At 56.6% G+C, this 24,733-nt stretch overlaps 1 protein-coding gene across 1 annotated transcript in view; it reads left to right on the top strand.

Annotated features, from left to right (window-relative positions):
• The window catches only part of CFAP46 (cilia and flagella associated protein 46), a 64,337-nt gene extending 45,630 nt beyond the window's left edge, over window positions 1-18,707 (top strand). Inside the window, exons 30-44 of the mRNA XM_032609032.1 lie at window positions 3,356-3,453; window positions 3,934-4,010; window positions 4,170-4,271; window positions 4,586-4,718; window positions 5,511-5,590; window positions 6,526-6,687; window positions 13,142-13,212; window positions 13,314-13,374; window positions 13,445-13,480; window positions 13,960-14,062; window positions 14,593-14,705; window positions 15,972-16,053; window positions 16,924-17,060; window positions 17,159-17,239; window positions 18,011-18,707. Of these exons, the coding sequence (XP_032464923.1) occupies window positions 3,356-3,453; window positions 3,934-4,010; window positions 4,170-4,271; window positions 4,586-4,718; window positions 5,511-5,590; window positions 6,526-6,687; window positions 13,142-13,212; window positions 13,314-13,374; window positions 13,445-13,480; window positions 13,960-14,062; window positions 14,593-14,705; window positions 15,972-16,053; window positions 16,924-17,060; window positions 17,159-17,239; window positions 18,011-18,135 (1,461 nt within the window). The 3' untranslated portion in view covers window positions 18,136-18,707. The remainder of the gene's footprint in view (window positions 1-3,355; window positions 3,454-3,933; window positions 4,011-4,169; window positions 4,272-4,585; window positions 4,719-5,510; window positions 5,591-6,525; window positions 6,688-13,141; window positions 13,213-13,313; window positions 13,375-13,444; window positions 13,481-13,959; window positions 14,063-14,592; window positions 14,706-15,971; window positions 16,054-16,923; window positions 17,061-17,158; window positions 17,240-18,010) is intronic.
• Window positions 18,708-24,733: the final 6,026 nt, after the last annotated feature.

The raw sequence follows: 24,733 nt of genomic DNA, 5'->3' as shown, positions 1-24,733 counted from the left end.
CTGCCGTGAAATTAACCATGTCCGTCATCATCAGTTTGTCAAAGAGGAACTCACGATGGAATTTAGAAAATATTTTCAGTTGACTTAGAGAATAAAAATACTGTATATCAAAACTTAGGGGACTCGTCTAGAACAGGGCGTGGAGGGAAAATACCTCGAATACAAAAGAGAGTCTTAAAAACAGTGATTTAAGCTGTGATTTCAAGAAGCTAGAGTAAAAACACCTAAGAAAAATGGAAAACAAATAAGAACGAGAACAGCAGAAGCCACGAAATTGAAACACACTTACGGCAGAGGAAATCTGTCATGACAAGTGTTGGTTCCAAAGAGAAGACTAATAAAATTGATAAACACTTAGAAAGACCCGATAAAGAAAAAAGAGAAAGAAAACAAAAATTTCGGTATTGGTAATAAAAAGACATCACGAGATCCTTCAGACATCAAGAAGCTAATAAGAGACTACTTTTTATAACCTTACTCTAATAAATTTAACAATTTGGATGAAATGGACAAATTCCTCCAAAAATATTACCTGCCAAAGCGGACAGAATGGAAAATCTGAATAATATCACTTCAAGAAATGGAACCTTTTATTAAAAACATTCCCACAAAGAAAATCCCAGACCCAACTGGCTTCGCCAATAAATTCTTCCAGACATTGAAGGAAGAAGTAATCCTTCAAAACACTTCCAGAGGATAGGAATAAAAGGAATACTTCCTAACTGTCTTTAAAGAGGCCCAGTGAGCCTCGATACTAGAAACCTAGCAAGGACGTTACATGGAAGGGAAATCTCTCTCATCAACGTGGACACAAAGTATTAGCAAGTAAAATCCAGTGACTATAAAAGGGATAATACATGAGGATCAAATGGCTGTGTTCCACGTGGTTTAATACTTTTAAATCATTCAATATAATTCACCGTATTAACAGAAGGAAAAGGAGAAAATCATAAGATCATCTTGATAGATGCAAAAAAAACATTTGTCAAAATTCAGCACCAGTCTGTGATTTCAAAAACTCAAGATAGAAGATAATTTTCTTAATTTGATAATGTCTTTAAAAGTCCATATCAAACATCATACTATAGGGCTTCCCTGGTGGCGCAGTGGTTGAGAGTCCGCCTGCCGACGCAGGGGACGCGGGTTCGTGTCCCGGTCCGGGAAGATCCCACATGCCGCGGAGCGGCTGGGCCCCTGAGCCACAACTACTGAGCCTGCGCGTCCGGAGCCTGTCCTCCGCGGCGAGAGAGGCCACAACAGTGAGAGCCCCGCGTACCGCAAAAAAAACCCCACATCATACTATATACTAAAATTTTCTCCTTGAGTCAGAATGTCACAAGAAAGCTATCACTGCTTCTATTCAATGGAAGAATTAGACTCGAAAAACGAATAAAGGGCAGAAGCGCTGAAAAGGAAGAAGTAAAACGTTATTCACAACCAGCATGATTGTGGGCCTTGAAAGTCATAGTCTCTCGATAACAGATTTAACATGCAGATTCGGCAGGTCACTGCTGAAGGCTGTAAACATGACTTGTATCTCTACATGCCAGTTACAAACAAGCAATGAAAATGTCCGAATAATACCGTTTTCAGTAACATCAAAAACAATCAAATACCTAAGGAAAATCTAACAAAAGATACACATGACTTCTACCCTGAAAACTGCAAACCTTCCTAAGGAAAATTCAAGAAGAACTAGGTAAGCCCAGAGGCAGCTGAATTTGTGGGGGAAGGCTCCATACTAAGATGTCTGTAAGGAAATGCCAGCTTACTATACAAGATACCAAGACGTATTAAAAACTATAGAAGGTAAGACAGCGTGGCATTGGCACACAAATGGAGAAAATGACCGACGGGACAAGAAAACGCCCAGAAACAGACCCACCACCCACACCTGACAGATGAAAAGCGCGACACTTAGGGCAGAAGAGCGGATGGTGCAGCCCTGCACGAAGGGCAGCTCTACCTGAGAAGGTAACACAGCAGAGCTTTCAGAAGAAGCTTTAAGGGGACCTCTTCATGCCTTCGGAGTAGGGAAGACTTACTACGCAGGAGACAGGTGCTAACCATCAAAGGGGGAATGATCAGTTGTACTGCACTGACAGTAAGAACTTGTGTTCATCAAAACCATAGCCCAGGAGTCAAAAGGCAAGCCCCAGAGGAGATACAACACACGCGAGGGGCCAGGGGCTGGTGTCCTGTGTGTAGACAGGAGGTGTCCCCTCTCGGCAGGAGAAAGACTGACTGTCCCACAGAAAACAGTCACAAGACTGGAATTTCACAAAAGATACCCAAGTGGCCAGTAAACTTTGTAAATGACGCGCAAGTTCACTGGTCATCAGGAAGATGGAAAAACTAAAACCCCATTCAGGTACTGCTAGACCTCCACCAGAAGGGCTGAAGGGGAACAGGTGCAAAGCCCCAAGGGCAGGAGAGGAGGCGGGGCCCCGGCGGGGGTGGTGCCCGGTGGCCCCTTTGGAAGCGACGTCCCCCAGCAACTCCCCTGCGGCCGGTGGCCCCCAAAGAACAGACCTCACAGCAGCATTTCTGGCCCAAAAAGGGAGCCCACCCAGGTGCCCAGGGTCCACAGAAGGGATGAGAAGTGGTGCGCTCACCGATGGGACACTCTGCAGGCAGCAAAGGGCAGCAGGGTCAGCCGCCACGTGCGCCAGCGCGGAGGGGCCCCGGGCCTCGCACAGCGGGCCGCCGAGCTGTGGAAGCCTGCCGGCGCCTCCCCCGGAGCGAGGCCGTGGCCCCTGTGAGCAGCCCGCAGCCTCCCGAGCGCCGTTTCCACGGCTTCCGTGTGTCCGCTCGCCGCCGGGGCAAGCGTCCCAGAAGCCCCTCCGCACCTCCGAGGGCTCGAGTGCCGACGCTGGCCGGCTTGGGCAAAGCTGAAGCTCATTTCATCCGCAAGTGGGGAATGGGCTTCTGAGCAACCGCTGCTCTTTGGGGAGGCGGCCCGCGGGGTGCTGTGTGGTCCCCGCTGCGGACCCTTCCCCGCAGAGAAGCGGGACCCGGGCCCGGGCAGGCTGAACCGCCGGCCGCCCCCGCACCCCGCGGCCTGCGGGCCGGGAGCGCGGGTCCTGCGCGTGCCCTGCCGGTGTCTGCGCGGGGGGCGCCGGGACCGCGGGGAGGGGAGAGGGCGGCGGCTGTGCTGCAGGACGTGCCGGGGCTTTTCCGTGCGCCTTTGGGCTCGGTGCCTTTGCGGGTGTGCGGCGGCGGGTCGGGCTCTGGCGGTACCGGCGGAGCCAGTGTCCAGGGCAGCGGTGAAGTCCGCGTGCGTCTGCTGCCCCCTTGTGGCGGCGCCCGGCCCCGCAGCCGCCGCCCGGCGCTGACTCCTGACTGCCCCCCGCAGGCTTGGCAGAATCTCTGGGTCACCGAACAGCACTTTAACTTCTTGAGTGAAATCCCTCCCACTTTTCGGATCCTCTTTCTGCACCACTCACGGGACAGGTGAGGCCTTCTCTCTCCTGTTCTCGGGCTTGCTACCCAGGCTTCTGCCCGCTAAGGTTCCTGTGGACACAGCACGGGGCTGCCAAGCCGAGGGACAGACAGGCCGGCGGGGGCTGCCCGCTGAGGGGAGCTGAGGGGCGACCGTCCCTCTGCCACGACGACCAGGCTGGCCCGTACGACCTGGGGAGGGGAGAGGGCACGGTGCCACCTCCCGCCAGCACGTGGCCCTGGTCTGAAGTTCACTGCTCAAGTGGCGCAGAACCCACTGGTCTGGGGAGAAGCTGGTGTCCCAGCCTCTGGCAGCACCGCACACAGACCCCCCAGGGGCATGTTTTAACCCTGTGTCTGACTTGGCTGGGGCACCGCAGGGAGGAGGCTCCTGTTCCCAGCAGGTGGTATGTGGCACAGAGTCGGCCTCATCAGGGCTCCTCTGGGACCCCCGGAGCTGGGCTTTGACCCCACCCTACATCCTGCCAACAGGACCCATCTCTACGGTGCTGCCTACGAGAAACCCAAGTTCATCCCTGCGGCCAAAGGCAAACTGCTCCAGGTCGGGGGTGAGTTCTGCCGGCGCACCACCCTCGGGGTGCGTGCAGGGTGCGCCCACCGGCACCAAGGCCGAGCGTGCGCACCTGTTCCCACCCACGGTCCCCTCAGCCCCGGGGGGTGTTCTGCGAAGCCGCGTGTGGGGACAGCGGCGGCGTCTGTCTCTGCAGGCTCCTGCAAGGTGGCTCGGATGGCCGTGAGCCCGGCCGCCTTCTCCTCCCTGTTGGCCAGTGCCCAGCAGTTCCGGGAGCACGCCCAGGCCGAGGCGCACAGTGAGGACATGGCCCTGAGCCCAGGCTTGGTGAGGCCCCGAGCCCGGTGTCAGGGCTGCTCCCACCCCGCAGGGCAGGGTGGGGAGGCCTGGGCGAGGACCACCCCCCAGGCGCTGCTGGACCCCGGGTCAGGCTCCCCGACCAGGCACGGGGCCAATCCTTGAGCCAAGTCTGTTGCAGACGCCTCCGTAATGCTGGCAGAGGAGTCGGGGGTGGGGGGCTGCTGGCTGCTGAGCTGGGCCTGTCCTGGGGGGCCGCCTGCAGGGTCTCGCCCCTCTTCCCCTTTGACGCCTCTGACTGCGGCTGTCTTTGAGGCGAGAAGGGGTCAGAGGGCGCGCCCCTGAGAGGGGAAGAACACGCTGTGCAGAGGCTCGCGGAGGTCGTGAAGCCCATGGAGGAGTATCTGAGGCCACTGTTCTCGCTGCTCAGCTGCCCCCCAGAAGCCAGGTACCCATCGAGGGCTGATTCCTGAGGAGCTCAGGGACTGAGAGTGCGGAGAGCGGGCGCCGTCTGGATTGCCCGAGCCCTCGAGGTGCAGGGTCGTGTTGTCTCTCTGTCCCCACAGGTGCACCCAGGTGTGCACAGGTACAGGGACACCCAGGGCTGGGGTGGGCAGGCTGGGGGGTGCGGCCTGCAAGCACTCCCTGAGCCCCAGGGCCAGCTGAGCGACTGGCTGTGGGCATGTGAAAGTCAGAGCTGTTTCCTTTGTGGAAACATCTCTGAGGCCACAGCGCCGTAGGCTTGGTGGGCTTCTCTCTGCGCTGAATCGGACCATTCGATTAAACGGGAGACGTGCACAGGCTCTTTGAGAACAGAAGCCCGGGCTCTGTCCACCTGCCATCGGGAGGAGGTCTGGCCCTGCTTGAAACCTTTTCTGGGGGCGTCCCCGCGGTACCGGCCCCTGCCACCCTCTGAGCCGCTGGCCTGGGTGTGAGAAGGAGGGGAGGGCACGGTGAAGTGCCTGGCCCCTTGGGTCTGTGTTTGGTGGGAGAGAAGGTAGAGGGGTCGGGCAGGTGAACTTCCCTGATTGGCCAGCAGGTCAGAGCGTCCTGAATCCTGTGTGTTCACATCCTGCCTGTTGTCCCTGCCCCCATCTCAGGAGACCGGTCCCCAGCAGCAGGCCGGGAGAGTCTTGTGGCCCTCACTGCCCTGGTGGGAACAGCCTGAGGAGATGCTGTCCCTGTTCTCAGTGATTTTCATGGAGTTTTTAAAACCTGAATCTCTGCCTTTGCCTTTCAGAGCACCGATTCCCACAGTTGTTGCGGATTTGGGAAAATACAAGGGCAAAGACAAGGAGAGGGAAGAGTCCCTGCCGCAGGGTGAGTGGGGCCCCAGGTCCGCGTCTGTGGGATGGAGGCCGGCAGAGCCGCGCTCTCTGTGGCTGCAGCGGGGCCACCGGGGGCAGCTTTTCCGGAAGGTTCGCGCCACCCCGCCACTGCCCACGCGACCGCAGATGCCCCTGCCCTGCCAGATGCCCGGGCACAAACCATGGTGACGTCGCCGTCACCCTCCTGAGCACGTCAGACGGCAGGAGGGCAGATGGGTCTCCCGGGTCAGCAGTCTGCTGCTTTCCTACGTGGAAGATGAAATGCTCTTGTTTTGCTCCCTGCCACCTGCCCCGTGGCTGAGCCACCCCGGTGCCCGAGGTCCCAGGCCGCGCCGAGTGTGCACAGCTGCCGGGAGCCCAGTGACCACTTGTGTGACCGGAGCTTCTGCCCTAAACGTTCCCAGATGAAAACCTGCTGGACTTTAAGTAACTTGACTTTGCAAACACATCAATTCCATTGGCATGTCTGGTGGCCTCAGCCTTTGCACCGGTTTCCCGACGGCTGGAGAAGCCATGGTGTCACGGGAGCGCCACTACCCTTCCTCGAACGGAGCTGTCCCCAGAGGCCGTGGCCCCTGCCTGGACAGCCCTTGGGGAGGGGGGTTCGTGCAGATGTTCGTCCCTTGAAGGGGCTCCCTGGTGAGGCCGCGGAGCCTGGGTGGCCCTCAGAACCTCAGGGGACTCGACGTCCCCATGGCCTGGGCTCTGTCCAGGTCCTGGCTGTGACCCGGCCGCACTGTCAAAGCCAGCGTGTACCCGCAAGACGGCGCTGGAGTGCCTGCGAGCTGTGCCCGGCTCAGACTCCTTTCCGCGTCTCCCGCCGGGCGGGGGCTGTGCAGCGGCCAGACGGCCTCAGTGGCGAGGGGCAGAGCTTGGCCCTCAGGTGTCTGCCGCTGCCTTGGTAGCCACTGGCGTTCCCGCCCACAGTGCAGCCCGAGGTCGCAGACAACGTCATCCTGATCGCCGACAGGCACCTTCTGGAGCTGCCGTTAGAAGGTCTCTCTGTGTTCGATGACGAGATGGTCTCCTCCGTGTCACGAGAGTTTTCTCTCCAGATGCTGTGGAACCGCCTGTATAGAAAGGAGACAGGTAAGAGCTACACTGATACTTGACTTTAAAATGCAAATATTTAAGTGACTTTCACGATAAGAGAATGTAACTCTTGTCAAAAAATAGTTACCAGATGTTACCATACTTCTCGAGGCCCTGGTTCATCCAGAGAACACCTACTGTGTGCCGGTGCTCTGTTAGGTGCCGAACGTGCCCTGAGCAGGGACGTTAACTTTGCTCTTGCCTCACATACTTCTGTTTCAAAGGAGGGGCTGGTGGTAACCAACCAACTACACAGTTAGTCATCAATCAGATGATGAGAGGCAATGAGGGAGAGGACAAGGGGGACCTGGCTTGGCCTGGGGGTGGCTGGGGACTCAGGCATGCATGTTCTGTGACATGGATGTGCCTGGGGTGTGACAATTCTCCAGGATGTACACTGGTGCTGTTTTCTGCATGTATGTTGCGCTACGATAAATATCAAATTACATTAAAAGTAGATCGATTGGACTTTTGTTTTCATCCAAGATGAGGTGACAGGGACCAAATTTGCCCTTGCAGCTGGAACAACAAAAACTCAGACAAAAATACATGACACAGGGACTTCCTTGGCGGTCCAGTGGTTAAGGGTGCACCTTCCAATGCAGGGAGTGCAGGTTCGATCCCTGGTCGGGGAGCTAATATTGAATTGTAACAAATTCAATAAATACTTTAAAAATGGTCCACATCAAAAAATAAATAAATAATTTGAAAAATATATGAAACAGCGGTTTTCAGATATTGGAGAACAGGCAGTGGGGGACAGCAATCCCCAAGAGAGAGAAACAAGCAGGTAAGCCCCAGCTTTCTGCCTGGAGAGAGTCTACAGGCTGTAGCACATGGTGGTGGGGGCGGGGGGGACCAGGCAGAGCCTGGCAGTCTCCCCGAGGTGAGGAGACGAGGGACTGGGCACCCAAGTCGGTCCTGGGAGTAGAGACCTGCAGAGGGTCCCCATCAGTCTTCTGCTGAGAGCCGGTCAGTGCAAGCGTGTGTGGAGACTACAGCCAGAATGGAACATCTTATAATTCACAGCTATCAGGTACAGGAACCAGAGGGCATTGCCTGTCTGCACTAGGGAGACTGGCTTTAGTCCCACCAACAGAACTTAAAAACAGGCCTCAAGGGATGAAACTATTTCCAGGTAACTTAACTGCATCTCGAAATAAAGCTCAAGATGGATAGAGTTTTTTAAAAATCCAGGACCCAACAAGGAAAACTTCAAAATGTCTGACGTCCAATCAAAAACCACCTGGCATGCAAAGACCCGTGGTTAAGAGAAAAGCCAATCGAAAGCAGACCCAGAGGTGACACAGGTGACAGTTCCTGTAACTATAATCCACGTGTTCCAGGAGGTGGTAAGCAAAGACACGGAAGATGTAAAACGGACCAGAACTGAACTTCTGCTGAGGAGGGACATGCCCTGGGCAGCATTAATGCAACTTGACACGACAGGAGAAGAAACTAGTGAGGCTGAAGAAGTGTCAGTAGGAAAAAACTGAAAAAAAAACAAAAACAGAAACAGAGCACCAGTGAGCTGTTGGACAAAGTGAAGTGGCTGAACCTGCCTGTAACTGGAGTCTTTGCAGGGGGAACATTTGAGTTAATAATGGCCAATGTTTCCCAATTTTGAAGAAAACTGTAATCCTGCAGACCCAAGAAGTTCAATGAATCCCAAACAAGAAATAAAACCATACCAGGGACCATTGTAGTCAGGGTGATTAAAACCAGTGACAGAGTATTTTACAAGCAGCCAAAGAAAAAAGACACATTATATATCCAGAAACAAATACAAGAGAGTTAGCAGACTTCTCGGCTGAAACAATGCAAGCAGTGAAGAACGTCTTTAAATTATTAAAGAAAATATCTGTCAATGCAGATATTTTTGAAAATAACTCTCAAAAACAATGGTGAAATACTTTTTCAGAAATAGGTGAGCTGAAGGAATTCTTCCCCAGCAGGCCTGCCTACCCCACAAGAAATGCTGCAGAGCGTCCTCCAGGCAGGAGAAAAAAGGATGGGAACCTGCATCCGCACAGAGAAATAAACACCAGAAGCTGGGATTAGGCGGGTCCATATTTAAAGCTTTTTTCTTAATTTAAAATCTCTTTAAAAGATTTTGACAGGGGCTTCCCTGGTGGCGCAGTGGTTGAGAGTCCGCCTGCTGATCAGGGGACACGGGTTCGAGCCCTGGTCTGGGAGGATCCCACGTGCTGTGGAGCAACGGGGTCCGTGAGCCACAACTACTGAGCCTGTGCGTCTGGAGCCTGTGCTCCACAACGAGAGGCCGCGACAGTGAGAGGCCCGCGCACCGCGATGAAGAGTGGCCCCCGCTCGCCACAACTGGAGAAAGCCCTCGCACAGAAATGAAGACCCAACACAGCCAAAAATAAATTAATTAATTAAAAAAAAAGATTTTGACAGCTTGGAGTGAAAAATAATAGCAACGTTTCATGGGGTTCTACAGCATTATATAAATGTAACTTGTGGGTCAGCAAAGGCTGGTGGGGGGTGGAGAATGGAGGCTCGGGGTACTGGACCAGCACAGCCACTGAAAACAGAAACAAAGACGTACGGCTAGTACACAACAAGGAAGTCGAAATGGAATCATAAAAAAAATATGATTAATCAGAAAAAGGCAGAAAAAAGAAGGGACATGGAACAAAGAAGAGACAGGACAAATAGAAAACAAACAGCAAGATGGTGTGTTTCCACCCAACCACATCAGTAATCACAGTCTCCGTACAAGGTCAAAACATCCCAGTTAAAAGGTAAAGATCACCTTTGGGAATGGAAACGCAAGGTCCCAAACATGCTTCTTTAAGGAAATCAGAGTAAATAAAAGGACGCTAATGGGCCAGATACAAAGGACGGGAGAGAGAACAGGTCTTGCACCCCCAAGAGGCCACGGTGCTGGGCTCACCAGGAGCTGCGGGTGGGGCCTCGGGCTCAAGCCCCGCCGATCTGCAGCCCCTGCTGCTGGCGAGCCCAGCCCTTCCACATTTTATGGGCCGTTTGATGTCCTCACTTGTGAAAATCCGTTCTAGTCTTTGGCCAGTTTTTCTCTTGGGTTATCTGCCTTTTGTTCTTTAGGTTTGTATAAATTTTCTGATCATTTTATGAACTACAGATGTCCTCCCAGTCTGCAGCTGGTCTTTTCACTCCTTTACGTGGTACCTCTTGGTGAACAAAATATTTGAATATACTCCAATGAATCCATCTTCTCTTAACAGCTGGTGCTTTTGGGGTCTTTTTATAAAGAATATTTTCTTACCTGAAGATCATGAAGGTTCTATGATGTCTTCTAAATGTGTCTCTCTTTTTGTCCTTCACGTCTTTACGTACCTTCCACCCGAAATCGGTTTTGCACACAGTGTGAGATAAGGGGCAGGTCTCTGTTTCCCACGTGAGTCCCCCGCTGTGCGTGCCGCATTTACTGAAAGGGCCTTCCTGTCCCCACCGCTCTGCGGCCGTCAGCATTGTCTGGAAGAGCAGACCACCCCCTGGTGGGGTTAGCAGAATAGCGGCCCTAAAGGCGCCCACGCCCTGACCCCGGGCCCAAGAGGAGGTGCCCTGATGTGACAAAAGGGCCTTTGCAGATGTGATTCAGTGAAGGGTCCTGAGATGGGGAGACTGTCCTGATTGTCTGGGTGGCCCAGTGTCATCACCAGGGTCCTGAAAAGAGGGAGGCAGGAGGGTGCGGAGGTAGCGGAAGGGGCTCGTGGCGCCTCTGGAGGCTGGAAAAGGCAAGGGAGCCGATTCTCCTCTGGAGCCTCCCAAGGGAAACAGCCTCCCTCACACCTGGATTTTAATCCAGTGGGACCCCTTTCAACTCCTGCCTCCAGAACTGTAAGGTAGTAAATTGGTGTTGTTTTAAGCCCCAACATTCGTGGTAATTTGTTACAGCAGCAACTAGACCCTAATACAAACTCTCACCATAAAGTAACAAAAATACTGCATAAATGTGAGTGAAGTCTTTTCAATGCATTACGGAGTGGGGATAAAAAGGATTCTGCAGGTCCCAGAGTGAAGTGTTCTCAGAGCCTTGAACCCTTCAGGCTGGAGGAATGCCCTTTGAGTGTTAAATATTCACGGCAAACCTTTAAGGATAATCACGAAAGAGCATAACTGGTGTATAAATTGCAAACCAATAAAGAGGGAAAATGAATAAGAAAAACAAGTGAACCAACCCCTCAGTCGAGTTACAAAGAGCCAGTGGTGGAGACGCACACACGGAGTAGGGAGGACGGAGAACCCACGGGCAAAAAGGTGCTGTGGCCCATCCATTAGATCAGGAACTGAACAAGTGAGTGCACCACACCTACCGACTAAAGACACAGTCAACAAGAGCGCGTAGATAGGATGCCGGCCACGTGAGACTCTCCTGAACAGAAAGGAGGCACAAAAGCCAGAAAGCAGAAGAGTGGAAAGAGGCGCCGGGCGGGCACGCCCCCAAAAGGGCCTCCATCGCACTGTCGGCCGGAGCCGACTTTACAGCCGCGGGCGTCCGTAGGGCAGGGTCATCACACAGTGATAGCGGTGAAGTTCGTGGGAGGATCAAAGAGCCTCGATACGGGAAGCAGCAAGTAACAAGCACCGGGGGCGAGGCTGGTGGCCACTCCCGCGATGGGAGATTCCCGCACGCCTCCACGACTGAAAGGTCAGACAAGCAGAAAGAGCGCAAACAGAGAGAATTGGGGCAACACACTTAACAGACTTGGCTTAATGGACACGTGGGCCCTGTGTCTAAAAATTAGAGACTCATGTTCTTTTCAGGTGCACGTGAAACAATCACAGAAACTGGCTGAGGCCACATGTGATTAGGTTAGAAACCAATGCCCAAAAGACGGGTTTTTAAAATTCCCATACATCTGGAAATTTTAAAACACTGACTTCTAAAAACTCACGGGACTCAGAAGAAGCAATGATAGAAATGCCAAAGACTGGCTGGATGTTACCACAGCAGAATCTAGAAGGATCCTTTAGCTTTAAATGCTTAAAGGATCATGAACAGACCCCAAAACAAAATAGGAAGCAAAGACAAAAATTAGTTATTTGGGGAAAAATAACCTCGTAAAATAGACACATTTGGGTGAGAATGATCCAGAAATAAACAGACAAGGCACAAATAAACGATATGAGAAATACAAGAGACACCAACTCTAAAGCACATCAGAGATTTAAGAGAATATTAGGAACAACTTTTTGACAATATATTCAAAAATACTTGGAGACTCGGAAAGAAAACCCAGCGGCCTCATAGCGAAGAAAGGACGATCGATACATTTACATTTCCCCACAAAAAATATTGCTTTTACCATTTTTCTGTTGAATTCTACCAAAATTTCAAGAAACCGTTCATGTCAGTCTATACATGTCTCCCCAAGTAGAAGAAAAAAAAGCCATCCTTCTGCTGGCCAGTCCAGACCCTGACACCCAAACTTCTCAAGAGTAGCAAAGAAAGAAAGAAACATGTAACATTTCATCACCCAGTCTGACCTTAAAAACTTACAGGTATCACAGAAGAACAGATTAAAGGGAAATTGAACTTATAAACATCCAAGATGATGCAGGAAAAAAAGCATTTGATAAAATGCATGCATTCGGGTCTTCCCTGGTGGCGCAGTGGTTGAGAGTCCGCCTGCCGATGCAGGGGACACGGGTTCGTGCCCCGGTCCGGGAAGATCCCACATGCCACGGAGCGGCTGGGCCCGTGAGCCATGGCCGCTGAGCCTGCGTGTCCGGAGCCTGTGCTCTGCAACGAGAGAGGCCGCAGCAGTGGGAGGCCCGCGCACCGCAAAAAAAAAAAAAAAAAAAAAAAGCATGCATCCGTAATAGAAATTCTTAGCAAACCAGGAGTTCTTCTCATCCTGGTGGAGAAAGCCATCCAAATCTAGGGCAAGCTGCTTCCCAGCGGTGCCCCCGTAAGGCTGGGACACGGCAGAGAGGCCCACATCAGCGCTTACATCTCCGAGGCGGCCGGACGGGAATGAAGGAAACTGGCATTATTTTCGGTTACCTTCACCAGAACGGGAGCGCAGCGGGGGCAGGTGTAAACCCTCCGGCAAGAGGGAGAGCGGCCAGCAGGGCCCAGCTGTCTGCGACTGGCCCAGCTCAGCAGGGGCACCGGTAGGTGCCCAGCGTGGTGTGTGATTGGACAGCCGCGTGGGCCCGGGAACCTCTGGCGGCCGTTCCTTTCTTGAGGTCTCCTGGCCCGGGCCTTTCCCAACCCTGTGAGCCTTTACCTTTGAGAGATTACTGCCATTTCAACTTTACAAAAATGGAAATCAACTGTTCACACCACTTCTTGTTTTTTTCATTGAGGTGAGATTCACGTAATATAAAATTAACCATTTTCAAGTGAACAATTCAGTGGCATTTAAAGCATTCGAACGCCGTGTACCACGGCCCCTGTCTGGTTCCAGGACATCACCACTTCTTGTTATTGTCTCAACAGAAGGCAATGTGAAAAAGGAGAGCAGAGGTAAAGATCACAGAAAGAGAGGCATAGCAAAGAAGGGAGCAAAGGTAGGTGGTCGAGGCCCCGCTGAGGCGGAGAGCCGGGCGGGGCCCGAGGTCCGGCCGTGCCCCCAGGACGCATCCCCAAGGGCCCCTGCCTGTCTTTGCAGCGCGTCGTGTCCCGGATCACCCCGCCACACTGCATCGCGGTCGACGCGGACAACTTCAGATGTATCCTTTGCTGCTGCTTCTGCCCCAGACAGCGAGCGTGTGGTCCTGTTTCTCCTTAACCAAGGCCCAGTCGTTGTGGACCCCTACGAGGAGGCCCGAGGCCCAGGTGAGCCCTCCCGCCCACGCACAAGCCATACACCGCCCACAGCACTCAGAGCATAGTGGACCGGGTGCCTCGGCCTCTGCTGCCACCCGGCCCTCCGTCACCTCCTGCTACACTGAAGGTGGGCGGGAGGGGGACCCCGGTGTGCTCCAGACCCCGCCCTCACCGTCTGCAGCCAGTCAGGGCGACCGCTGTGTGACCTGGGCCCGAGGCGGCGCTGTGCCCCACTCCGGGCCTGCGGCTGCGGCTGCGGGACAGGATTCCTCAGCTCCTCTTTTGCTGAGCTGGTGTTTTCATCTCTCCACAAAGGAGGGAAGGAGTACTAAGATTTCCACTCCCCCGGGGCCCCCGTCTGTGAGGGCCCAAGGCCCAGGCCGCCCTGCCACGCCAAGGGCCGCCAAGGGCCGCCAAGGGCACCGGGACCGCCCGTGCCTACACGCGCGGTGCTCCTAAGTTTTCTCACCATCCGATTCTGGCCGCAGAAATGCTGACTCCTGTCTCCGTGACCCGGGAAATTTTGGAAAGATTCCGAGACACGTTCACTGCGAGATGGGCGGGGCATCTGGGGAAGAAGCAGTTTCCCAGGTTGGCATCTGGGTTCCTGGGACGCCGTCCTGCGGTGGCTGCGGTGCGCCAGCCCGAGGGGTGCTCCGCATGCGGCCCCTTCCCCCCTCCCCGTCCCGCCGAGGTTCCCTCCTGCCCTGACCCCCACTTCTGTCCTGTCAGACCCTTCCCTCTGGTGCACGGAGGCGCCTAGATCCCCAGATCCTGGATGCGGACCTGGGCCCCCGCCGTGTGTGCGCCCCTGCACAAGGACCTGGCCCCTCCAGGCGGGGCCTCGCGGAGGGGGCGGGGCCCCAGGGGGCGGGGCGCGATGGAGGGGAGGGGCTCTGTCGGGGCGGGGCCCAGGAGGGGCGGGGCCCAGGAGGGGCGGGGCCATCTGGGGCAGGGACCTGGGCTCCTTAGCCGGATGGAAGACCCTCTGCAGCTTTTCAGAGTAACCGCCCCGGGGGCAGGGTGTGGAGCGGAACGCGGGAACAGTCCGCTCCGGATCGCGCCCTTGGCCCGCGGCTCCAGCAGGCATCCACCCCGGGTCTCTCTCCTTCCCTTGGCAGCCAGGCCGAGTGGGAGCAGCTGCTGGGCAGCTGCGGAGGCTTTTTCTTCTACGGGATGGAGAGCTTCCTGTCCCACATATTGGTAGAAAGGTTGGCCGCCATGAACTTGGAAGGTGAGACCCCCCCAAAAGCCCGCCTCTCTGCCAGACCCGCCGGCACAAGTCGAATCCACACGGGGACAGAGCAGGGCGCCCCTGTGTCTTATCAGGTGTCTCCCCTGTGCTCTGATGGAGGGCTGGGGGGGCGCTTTAGGAAGGCACAGCGGGGCCTGGGTTGGGGGACCCCTCCTCCGTTCCTCTGAGAGGCCTGGCCAGGGTCAGACGTTGGAGGGGTCACCCCTCTAGGGCTGGGCCTGCAGAGTGCAGGAAGACTGGGTGGGTGTTTCTGGAAAGTGCTGGTCACAGCCCCTTCCCACCAGTTGTTCTACTTGAGATGCAGGCACTCTGGCCCTGTTTTCCCTCCCACTGTCCACTGGCCCCTGCGTCACCCAGCCCACCCCCAGGGTGCCCGTGAGTGTCGTCTGGCCTGCCCTCAGGTGACCTTCTCCTGAGGGGATTGCTGGGTAGCTGGCCACTGTGCACGGTTGAGTGGGGACCTTTTCAGGGACCCCTCAGAGAGGCCCCTACCCTTGGGGTGTGTGGCACAGGTGGACACTGTCCGTGGTCGGGATACCTGAACCCAGCCCGTCACCCTGTCTCCTCCCCAGGCCCTGCCGATATGGGTGGGGTCCGCACGTTCTTACCCCAGGAGAAGGTAGAAACAGGCTTCTCTGAAACTTGAATTCTAGACCTTCTCAGACGAGCGGTGAGTGACACTGAAGAAATCATAGGCTCCCAGGCGCCTGTAAGGGTGACAGCATCGCTGGGTGCCCCCGCCGTTCCCAGCCAGGCCTGTCCTCACACAGCTGGAGGCTCTGCCCGCTCTGGGGACGGCCCCTGACGCTTGGCCTCAGCATCTGTGGGGCTTTCCGCACACCCACAGCCAAGAGCTGCATTTTGGACACTGGCCCCGTTTCAGTGGGCACACGGGGCCAGGGCCACCGACGTCCAGCCCCTGGCAAGCCGGACTGCCTCATGGGTGGCCTCTGGGAGCCAAGACCCCTCTGCGAGGCAGGGAGAGCTGTGGCAGGCCCCGGGGTGGGCTTCCCTCCCTCGCCCGGCCCGGTCACTCAAGGAGGACGTGAAGGGTGAGGGCAAGGCAAATAACGGCCGGCTTGCCCGTGCAGCCCACGCGACCCAGGACGGGGACGAGTGGGGTCGGAGCCTCGGTCGGGTCAGGCCGAGTTCCCGCTATCCTCCTCGCCCTGGGCGACACCCCCGCCGGCACGGCGCCCTCACCCTGGGTGCCCTGCCACTGAGCCGCCCCTCCTGTGACCACAGAGTGCCAGATGGTGGTGCTGCTGGACCTGGCGCGGTCCTGCGAGAGCATGCAGCGCCACGTGGAGTCCTCGCAGAACAAGAGGTGCCCGGGGTCCCCTCCGCTCGGGCTCAGGCCTGCGGCCTGGCCTCCGGCAGCTGACGAGGAACCTGGGGGGGCATATGAGCCACGGCTGTCCGCCTGGGGCACTGTCCTTGCACCCCCTGGCCCGCTGGGATGCCGTGATCTGGCCCCCAGACCCTGCCTGGCAGAGTCCCAGGGCGGGGGGATGGATGGACGGTGACCCTGCCTGGCAGAGTCCCAGGGCAGGGGCATGGATGGACGGTGACCCTGCCTGGCAGAGTCCCAGGGCGGGAGGATGGATGGACGGTGACCCTGCCTGGCAGAGTCCCAGGGCGGGGGGATGGATGGACGGTGACCCTGCCTGGCAGAGTCCCAGGGCGGGGGGATGGATGGACGGTGACCCTGCCTGGCAGAGTCCCAGGGCGGGGGGATGGATGGACGGCGCCGGCACAGACCACAGGCCTGCCTGGAACTTCAGGAAGCTGGGTTTGGGCCAGGAAGCAGAGGGCTGGCAACTGGGAGGACACCCTGGCTTCAGGGCTCCCCGTGTCACCTGTCACCCCCCCACCCAGGGCCTCTGTGGGCTGCAGGCGGGCGGAGCAGAGGACACCCTCTGGCAGGGTTCCCCTCCTGGCCCCACACCCCATGACTGGGAGCGCCCAGAGGGACTTGGCAGGGCTCTGAAATGACTTTTCTTGTTAAATGGTATTTAATTGTGTGTGGGGCGGGGGCGGGGGCGGGGGAGGAATTCTCGGCTCTTTCGAGAGCCCTAAGAGCTGTCAGTCCAAATACCCGGTCCAACACTTGGCGCTCTTCGGGCTGTGGGTGGAGGAGGGCTCGGACCGGGCCCTTTGGTGCTGGCCTGGCCCACGGGAGCTCGGTCCCCCGCAGTGCACCCCGACTGTCCTTGGAGGGGCCCGTCGAGACGGCTGTCCTCCTGAGTCTGGTGGGGGTCAGGAGCATCGTGGCGAACCAGTGGCCGACGGTCCTGCGGGACAACGCGACGCGGGCCAGCATCCTGTGGGAAGGTGAGTCGTGCCGGCCGCCGCTCGTCCTGCAGCCCCGCGGGGCTCCCGGAAGCCTGTGGGCTGCTAACGGGCCCTCTGAAGGGCTGCTTCTCCTCCAGATCTGTTGACAGCTGGCAAGCCGATCGGGAGAACGACCCGCCTCCTTCAGAAGAGGGGAACCGGTGAAACTGTCCACCACGGTAACTAGAAACGGCCCTACCTCCTTGCTCGTCCCTCAGGCTACAGGGTCAGGGGTCCCCCACTTCTCCCGTTTCTGCACAGCCTCCGAAGGTCAGCCTGCCTGACAAAGACCTTCAGCCTCCTACAGACCACTGCCTACAGTGAGATCTGGCATCGAATGTCTTTACGGAAACACACATGGGTCACTGGAACATCTTCATCTTCAAAACAGCTCAAGTCCCACAAACTCCAAAAGCCCTGGTGTGTTCTCTGGGAGGCGGGGAGCCCACCCACTCCTCCTTCAAGGCAAATGGAACCCTGAAGTCCATGTGTAGCAGCGGCCTTACACACGGACTCTGGTGTAAAAACCTTAAATGCAGCGCGAGGGAGTCTGAGCTTTAGCGATACGTTGATTGGAGAATCTACCGTAACTAAGAAAGGTTTATCCCAGGGTCATTTAAATCATGAAATTTTCAAATATACAAGGCGAAAGGGGCTTCAAATTCAAAACTCACATGGTCCACGGGTGCCCGCGAGGTAGTTGCCGAGCAACAAATGCTTGTGGAGCGAGCGAGCAGATGAGCGAGTGAAGGTGTGAGGGGTGGGCGAGCGCTGGCCTGTGGCTGCTGCCTCCGCGCCCGGCGTCCCCGTCCGGGCTGCGACCAGCGGCAGAGCCAGCAGCACCCTCACCTCTGCTGTGCTCCCCGCATGCGCCGTGAGCCTTGGTTGGGCTGCAGGCATCCTGTCCCCGTGAGCCCCGCGTTTCACAAGCCCGCCTGCTCTCCCCACAGATGAGGCTCTGCAGACCTGGAAGGACAGGCTGGTGCTCTTCCAGCCGCAGCCGCAGGGCTCGGAGCGGCTCCCCGTCACCCTCAACCTGGTCCTCTACGGGCTGCCGCACCAGGCCATCGTGTGATGGGGCCGCACCTCCCCACAGCCCGTCCCCACCATCCGCCATCCCCCTCCCTGGTGTCCCCGGCCCCTCCGCCCATGACCTCCTCCGCGGCTGCGCTGTCAGAGCCCACCCCCACCCCGCCCGGCCCCCGTTCTGCACGGGGCAGTAGCCTGCTCCTCCCTCCACGGTGAAGCCAGGGCCCTGTCGGCGGGAGGAGAGCATCTCGGGGGGCTCGGCAGCACGGGCTGGGGGAGGAACGCGTCCAGGCCCACCCCACAGCGGCCTGGGCCCCCGGGCCCCTCGTGCCCCGGCTGCTAGACCAGAATCGCTGGGAGGCAGAGTCTGTTGAAGTGCTTTAGTAAACAGCTGCGTCACCTCCGAGCTGTGTTTCTGTGCCCCTGGAAGCGGGGACCAGCTCTGGTTCTGCACCCCCGGCCGACGCAGACACCAGCACTGCCCAGCACCTCAAAACTCAAAGAGAGGAAGTGGCTGTGTGAAATGAGCCCCCAGGCCTCCCCTCCCTGCCCAGAGCTTTCCACAGGGTGGGGACTCACGTCCCGGGCAGAGGGCAGGCGGGAAGAGCCAGTGGGCAGACTGGGTCCAGGACCTCATTTCCCCTGAATCACGGGACCAGAAATGGCCGTGTGAACACGCCAGGGATCCTCGGGGAGGCGGGGGCGGGCCTGCGACACCCTGTTTGTCCTGTTCCTCGCTGACCACTCCTGGTGCGTCACAGTCTGTGGTCACCTCCAACCACCGGGCTGGGAATCCCTGGAGAGGGGCACTGTCCAGCGCCAGGCCGTGGCGGGGCCAGCAGGTGCTTGCAGGGCGAAGGGATGAACGGGCGTGCCTTGGAGGCTGAGCCCAGCAGGCTGAGGGCGTCACGGGCTGCAGGGTGACTGCAGCTTCCAGAGACGGGAGTGGGGAGGGGCCCCACCGCTGATCTCAGAGCCCCCACTGCTATGGGACGCGCAGCAGAGCCTCCTCCAGAGCTGGACGTCCAGGCACCACCTGTGGTCACCGCTCTGGTCAAAGTGAGCCCTGGGAGAGGCCACTGTCCCCAGAGGTGGACACTCAGCTGGAGTTGAAGGTGGCCACAGGAGGACAGATGCCACAGTCACCGGGAGAGCTCCTCACACCGTGCCCAGGCCAGCCTGGCCCACGTGTGGGCAGCAGACTGGCCAGGACCCTGCGTCCCGAGAGCCCCCCAGGTCTGTGGCTGAGGGTCGAGGGTGAGCCCACTCCTGGCCTCTCTGGGGTGGAGCCAGCCCATTAGAGGGCGCACAGGCTGGGGCCGGGGAGGGTCAGAGCCCCTTCTGGCATGGGTCCTGGCAGGCATCCCCCCAGATCCGCTGAGGCCAGGCCGCAGAGTGCACGGTCTGGGCCGCTGGCCCCGGGGCTGCTCGGGTGCCGTCTCCAGGGCGCCCAGGTGTTCCTGGGGCTCCCGGGCCCGTCCTGCCAGGCTCCGAGCACAGGTGCGGTGTCCGCACAGAAGTCATGTCCCCAACCAGGCCTCAAGTCCCCTGCCTGCCTCGCCTACCTCTGGGGCCACGTGGCAGATGGAAGAAGCCACCCAATGGCCAGAGGATGCCAAGTCCCAGGCTGACTGACCCTGGTCACCGTCCCGTCTGGGCTGGGACGCCCAGGAGCTGAGCACGTGGGAGGTGGCACAGCAGGGGAAGGTTCCCCTGGTACGTGAGCAGGCACGGAGCTCCGTCCTGACCTCGTGCCCTGGACGCCAGCTGGCAAGACTGCATCCCTGCGGCGTGGTCTCCCTGCTCTTAGGTGCAGAGTGAGCAGTGCTGAGATTCCTGGGTCGAGACACACAACAGCCCAAACAGTAAAAAATAAAAAAGGCCCAAATTAAGACCGAGATAAAACATCATTACCATATCTACTAAAACAGCTAAAATGAAAGATAGTGACAAACACCAAATGCTGGGGAAGAGGCAAAGAAACGGGGTCTCCCATTCGTTACCCCTGGGAATCTAAAATGGTGCAGACCCTCTGGAAAAGAGTTTGGCAGGTTCTCATAAACTGTGTGTGCAGTTAGCATATGGCCCAGCTTCTGCATTTATCCCAGAGAAATGGGAACTTAGGTTCACACAAACACGTGCATGAATGTTTATAGCAGCTCCATCCCCTTAGAGCAAAAACTAGAAACAACCCAAATGCCTTCACTTCTAACAGTTAAGCAAACAGCACATTTACTTGCTAGAATGCCCACGAGGGGCTGGCTGGACCTCAAGGGCGTCGTGCTGAGTGGAGAAGCCAACATCAATGAGATCACGCCCTGTGGTATCGTTTATACAACATCCTCAAAGGACAGAACACCTGAGATGGAGAACAGGCCCACTGGAGCCTTGGGGCAAAGCCAGGTTCTGTACCTCGGTTGTGACAGAGACACAAATCTATACATGGGATAACATTTCACAGTGCCCCTCCCACACACTGACACACAGAGACAGACACACAGAATACAGACACACACACACACACACACAAATGCCTGTTGAAGTGGTGGAAACAGAACCGGGTCCACAGCCCGGATTGCAGCACCGACCTGGGCTTCTGGTTTGCCGCTATCTGGGGCAACTCCCCAGGGGAGTGTGTGCTGTGTAGGACGCGCTGCACTGCCTTTGCTATTTCTGCAACTTCCTGTGAATCTATAATTAATCCACCATAAAATTTTTTTTAAAGCTCATCTTTGATTAGATTGAGAGGTGGTGATTCCCCTCTTTTGTGTTTGATTTTTCCCTTTTTTCAAATATACACACATGCTCGTTCCAGTTTTTTTTTTTTTTTTTTAAAGCACTAACGAATGACCAGGGAATAAGTTCAAATCAAGCAGCGTTGGAAATACGAGCTTTCTCTAGAAAGATGTTGGCAGCCACCCAAACAACAAGAATAAAAGCTTCTGGAAATACTTCATCTGTGCAGCGCCACATTTTTCACCTGATCCTGCATCTGCTCCCGTGAGAAATGTTCAACCGTGAGGGCCGTTCCGTGTATCAAAGCCGCTACAGTAACTTTCTGAATTATGTCCCAGCAACATAACAAATCACAGTGTCAATTAGCTCCTGTGACAGAAGCGGCGTTCCACAATATATTCAAGCACGAAAGGGCTGCGTAGGGGAAATTTATGTAACCCTAAAAACTATAGGAGAAGAAAGATCACCTGGAATTTATTGGTAATAATAGGAGACAGAATGTAATCTGAATGGTGGACAGCCCTTCAGCCCTTTGAGAAAGGACGACCAGATCTGCAAGTTCTAAACTGTCCAGAAAGGACGCGGGTGGATGACGGGGCGCCCTGGCACGGGGCACGGGGGTCCGGGGGCCCCGGGAGATCCCGCCACTGCCCTCGCCCTTCCCCATCGGCAGTCGGCTCTGGTCCAAGCTGAGCTCCAGAATCCGGATGGGCTCCACGGCCTTGAGCTGGTCGCCCAGGAGCCCCAGCCCCTCCCCCGGAAAGTGCAGCACCCAGGGCAGGCCGGATGGGGAGGAGAGGGGCTCAGCATCGTCCTCGCAGCCGCTCTGCCTGCGTCCAGGCTCCGCGCCACCCCCCGCCCCCGGGTCCCCCGCGGCAGCATCGGTCCCTCACCCAAGGCAGCTGGCGAATCGGACCGGTCGGTTCCTGTTCGTCAGTCACCTGCTTAAAAGTTCAGTTTGTTTTCCGAATTTATGTCTTGGAAGTAGTGATTTTCATATTTTTAAAATATGGAGTTTCTTTTAACGGTATGTTATATTGTAGGAAATTGCGGGGGGAGTTAAAGGGAGAAAAGCCCTCACAGCCACACAAAGGCAGAAACCCATGTTTTGATAGTTCGTGGATTTTTCTCTGTGTTTTTGCACAGTGAGCTCCTGGGTGGTTTCACACAACATGGTAAAGGACTTCCCATTTCAAGATATTAATCAGAAACCTTGTTCAAAGCATTCCTACCCTCAAACAGGCTGCTTGCAAACACGACAGATCTGATGCACCGGGACGAGGGTCCTTCGGGCTTGGAGGGGAAGTCGGGGGGCCAGAGGGTGAGTGGGAGCATTAGCAGACTGGGCTGGGGGCCCGGGGACGGTGGGCTCTGGAGCTGGACCTGCCTCGTGGGTGGTCCCAGCTCCCGGCCGGGTCCGCACCTCCATCCTCATCGAATCCCGAGGAACAGCATCACCAAGCACTGACCGAGGTCCACCTTCCATGACGTGGCCACCGCTTTCGCCGCATGGGAGACCCTGGCCTCGGTATGCCATGGCCCCGGGCTCACACCTCCAGGCACAGGCTCTCTGAGCTCCTGGACCACCCCCCCGACCCCGGGATTCCCAGTGGGGTGTTCCGGTGCCCACCTGAAGGCACGGCTGCCCCTCACCACGCTTCCCAGGAACCTGTGGTTCCTGTGGTTCCGGCCAGCTCCCCCATCCACCTGGGGCCTGGGGAGCCCGGGCCCACCCTCCTCTGCAAGCGGTTAATTCACAATCACAGCTAAAGCAGCCCTTCCAGGTTGATCTGGATTAAGAAATTGGCAGGTTAATAAAGCTAAAATGTTCATAGGCGCTTGTATATAAATTTCTATTAAGTTCCCTCGTTCAACGCTGGTCTCTAATAGTTTAATTTCTATATTAAATAATTAAAACTCTATTTTCAATTACTGTGAACAATTGTTTTCCTTAATGATCGTCCTGGAGGAGCCAGTAATTTTATATCTTGTAAAAATGATTAACTGGCATCATTACCCCATATCTCTGAAATATAACCCAGCCGCTTCAAGAAAGGCCGTCTGTATTCAATTAATGTCCCCTTGCACTAAGACATACAGTATTCATGCCCTGCACAACCCACTGTCCTCTCATTTTATTATGACGACGATGGAGATAGATAGAAACAACCAGTTTAATTATCCCGTTTCCAGCAGAGAAATCAATTTTCAATACGCCTCCACTCTTATAAAGAAGAAGGCGGCGTGGTTCCTGGGAAGTGGCGCCCGCAAGCTCCCTCCCGGCTCGGGCCTGACTGCAGACCCCGGGGCTTCTCCACGGGCCAGCCCTTCTGTGTAGAGCGTTTCCGTGGGGCAGACTCTGGGAGGGGCCTGTGACCCCCGCCTCCAGGGGTCTGTCCTGTGCGGGTGCTGCCTGCCCCTCCCCTCCCCCCAGCATCACTCTGGTCCCCAAGGCCCCCACGCCCAGCAGCAGGTTTCCCTGGGGACAGCCCTGCTCACTGCACCAACGCTGACCTCAGATGGACCGGGTGCCCACGCAGACTCGGATGGGGTCCCGGGGGATGTACTGCAGCGTGCAGCCCACCCCCTTGGTCAGGGTGATTCAAGGGATGCGCCCTGCCTTGCCAATCAATCACACGGCTCTCTCGGCCAATATAATCTAATTGTTTGACATTTTTATCACAATTCATTGAGACCAAAGGGAGATGAGATTAATACCCCCGTGCGGTTGGCTAATGGCCGGGAAGGAGCTGATGGGAGCTCTTAAATTTTCTTATTATAGATTTCAATTCTTTGTGACGCGAGGTGAGAGATGGCAACAGGATAATAAGGTAGAGGCCTCCTCTGCCCCGGTGCTCCGAGATCAGGGGTCTGCTGGGCCTGCGCAGCTCCCCCCACGGGGGAGACTCTGGCCTCTGCAGGAGGGGCAGCTGTGCCTGGACGGGCCCAGGCTCTGAGGAGAGGCTGCGGGGGGAGGCTGGGAATACTGGATACGGGGGCCGGGACAGTGAGGACAGAGCCCCAGGCAGGCGGGGAGCTGCGGCGCGGAGGCAGGGAAAGCCGAGCGAGAAGGACAGTATTTGGCCTCTGCCGCTGCCTCTGGGGACCGTGTCATGACACTGTCTGCGTGGACGTCACTGACACGGACAGCCTCCTCTGGTTGTGATGTACCTGTCACACCTGACCCCTGAGGAACGACAGGGCAGTGACAGGTGATGGGGACAGGTTTCAGGAGCCAGGACAAGTGTGGACAGAGAGCCAGTGTGGCCACAGGTGCAGCCATCCGCTGAGGAGCCGGAATCCTGGCCCAGGCCGCCGTCCACAAGGCTCTCACCCCGGGCTGCCTGTTGCCCTCCGAGCCCTTTCCTCCGATCCACTGCTCACAAGAGGTGATTTTGGATTTCCCTGAAAACTGAGTAGAGACATCACCCTTAGAGCCTAAATCTTAGCATTCGAGTAGAAAGTGGAAAGAAGATTTATTTGCAGCCTCTGCTGTCCTGGGGCCAACGTCCAAGCATCAGAGCGCTCAAGGCTCCAAGCATCCACGCATCCTGACCACTCAGGCATCCTGGCTGATTCCATCTGCCCAGCTGCAGTGCCAGTATTATAAAGCTACAGAATCACCACCTGATCTGCTGGCTCTGGAACCGGTTTAATGAGAAATTAAGATAAAAACAAACGATTTTGCCCAGACGCAGAGCTCAGATCAGTTGGAGGAGAGCCGCCCGGTCCTGATGGGAGCTTGTTCCAGGCAGGGCCGGGAGGGGTCGCATCCTGACGGGGCCCGTCCGCCTCCTGTGTGGCCCCTGCCCTGCTCTCCAGCCCCCCTCCACCCCCACGCAGCTCTCCTGCCCTCGCTGACCACCACTGCGTGTCCGTCGCCCCACCGGGCTCCGCCTGCAGCCGGC

Source organism: Phocoena sinus, chromosome 16, assembly GCF_008692025.1.
Source record: "Phocoena sinus isolate mPhoSin1 chromosome 16, mPhoSin1.pri, whole genome shotgun sequence".
Classification (NCBI taxonomy): Eukaryota; Metazoa; Chordata; class Mammalia; order Artiodactyla; family Phocoenidae; genus Phocoena; species Phocoena sinus.
This window is presented reverse-complemented; position numbering and strand designations above follow the sequence as displayed.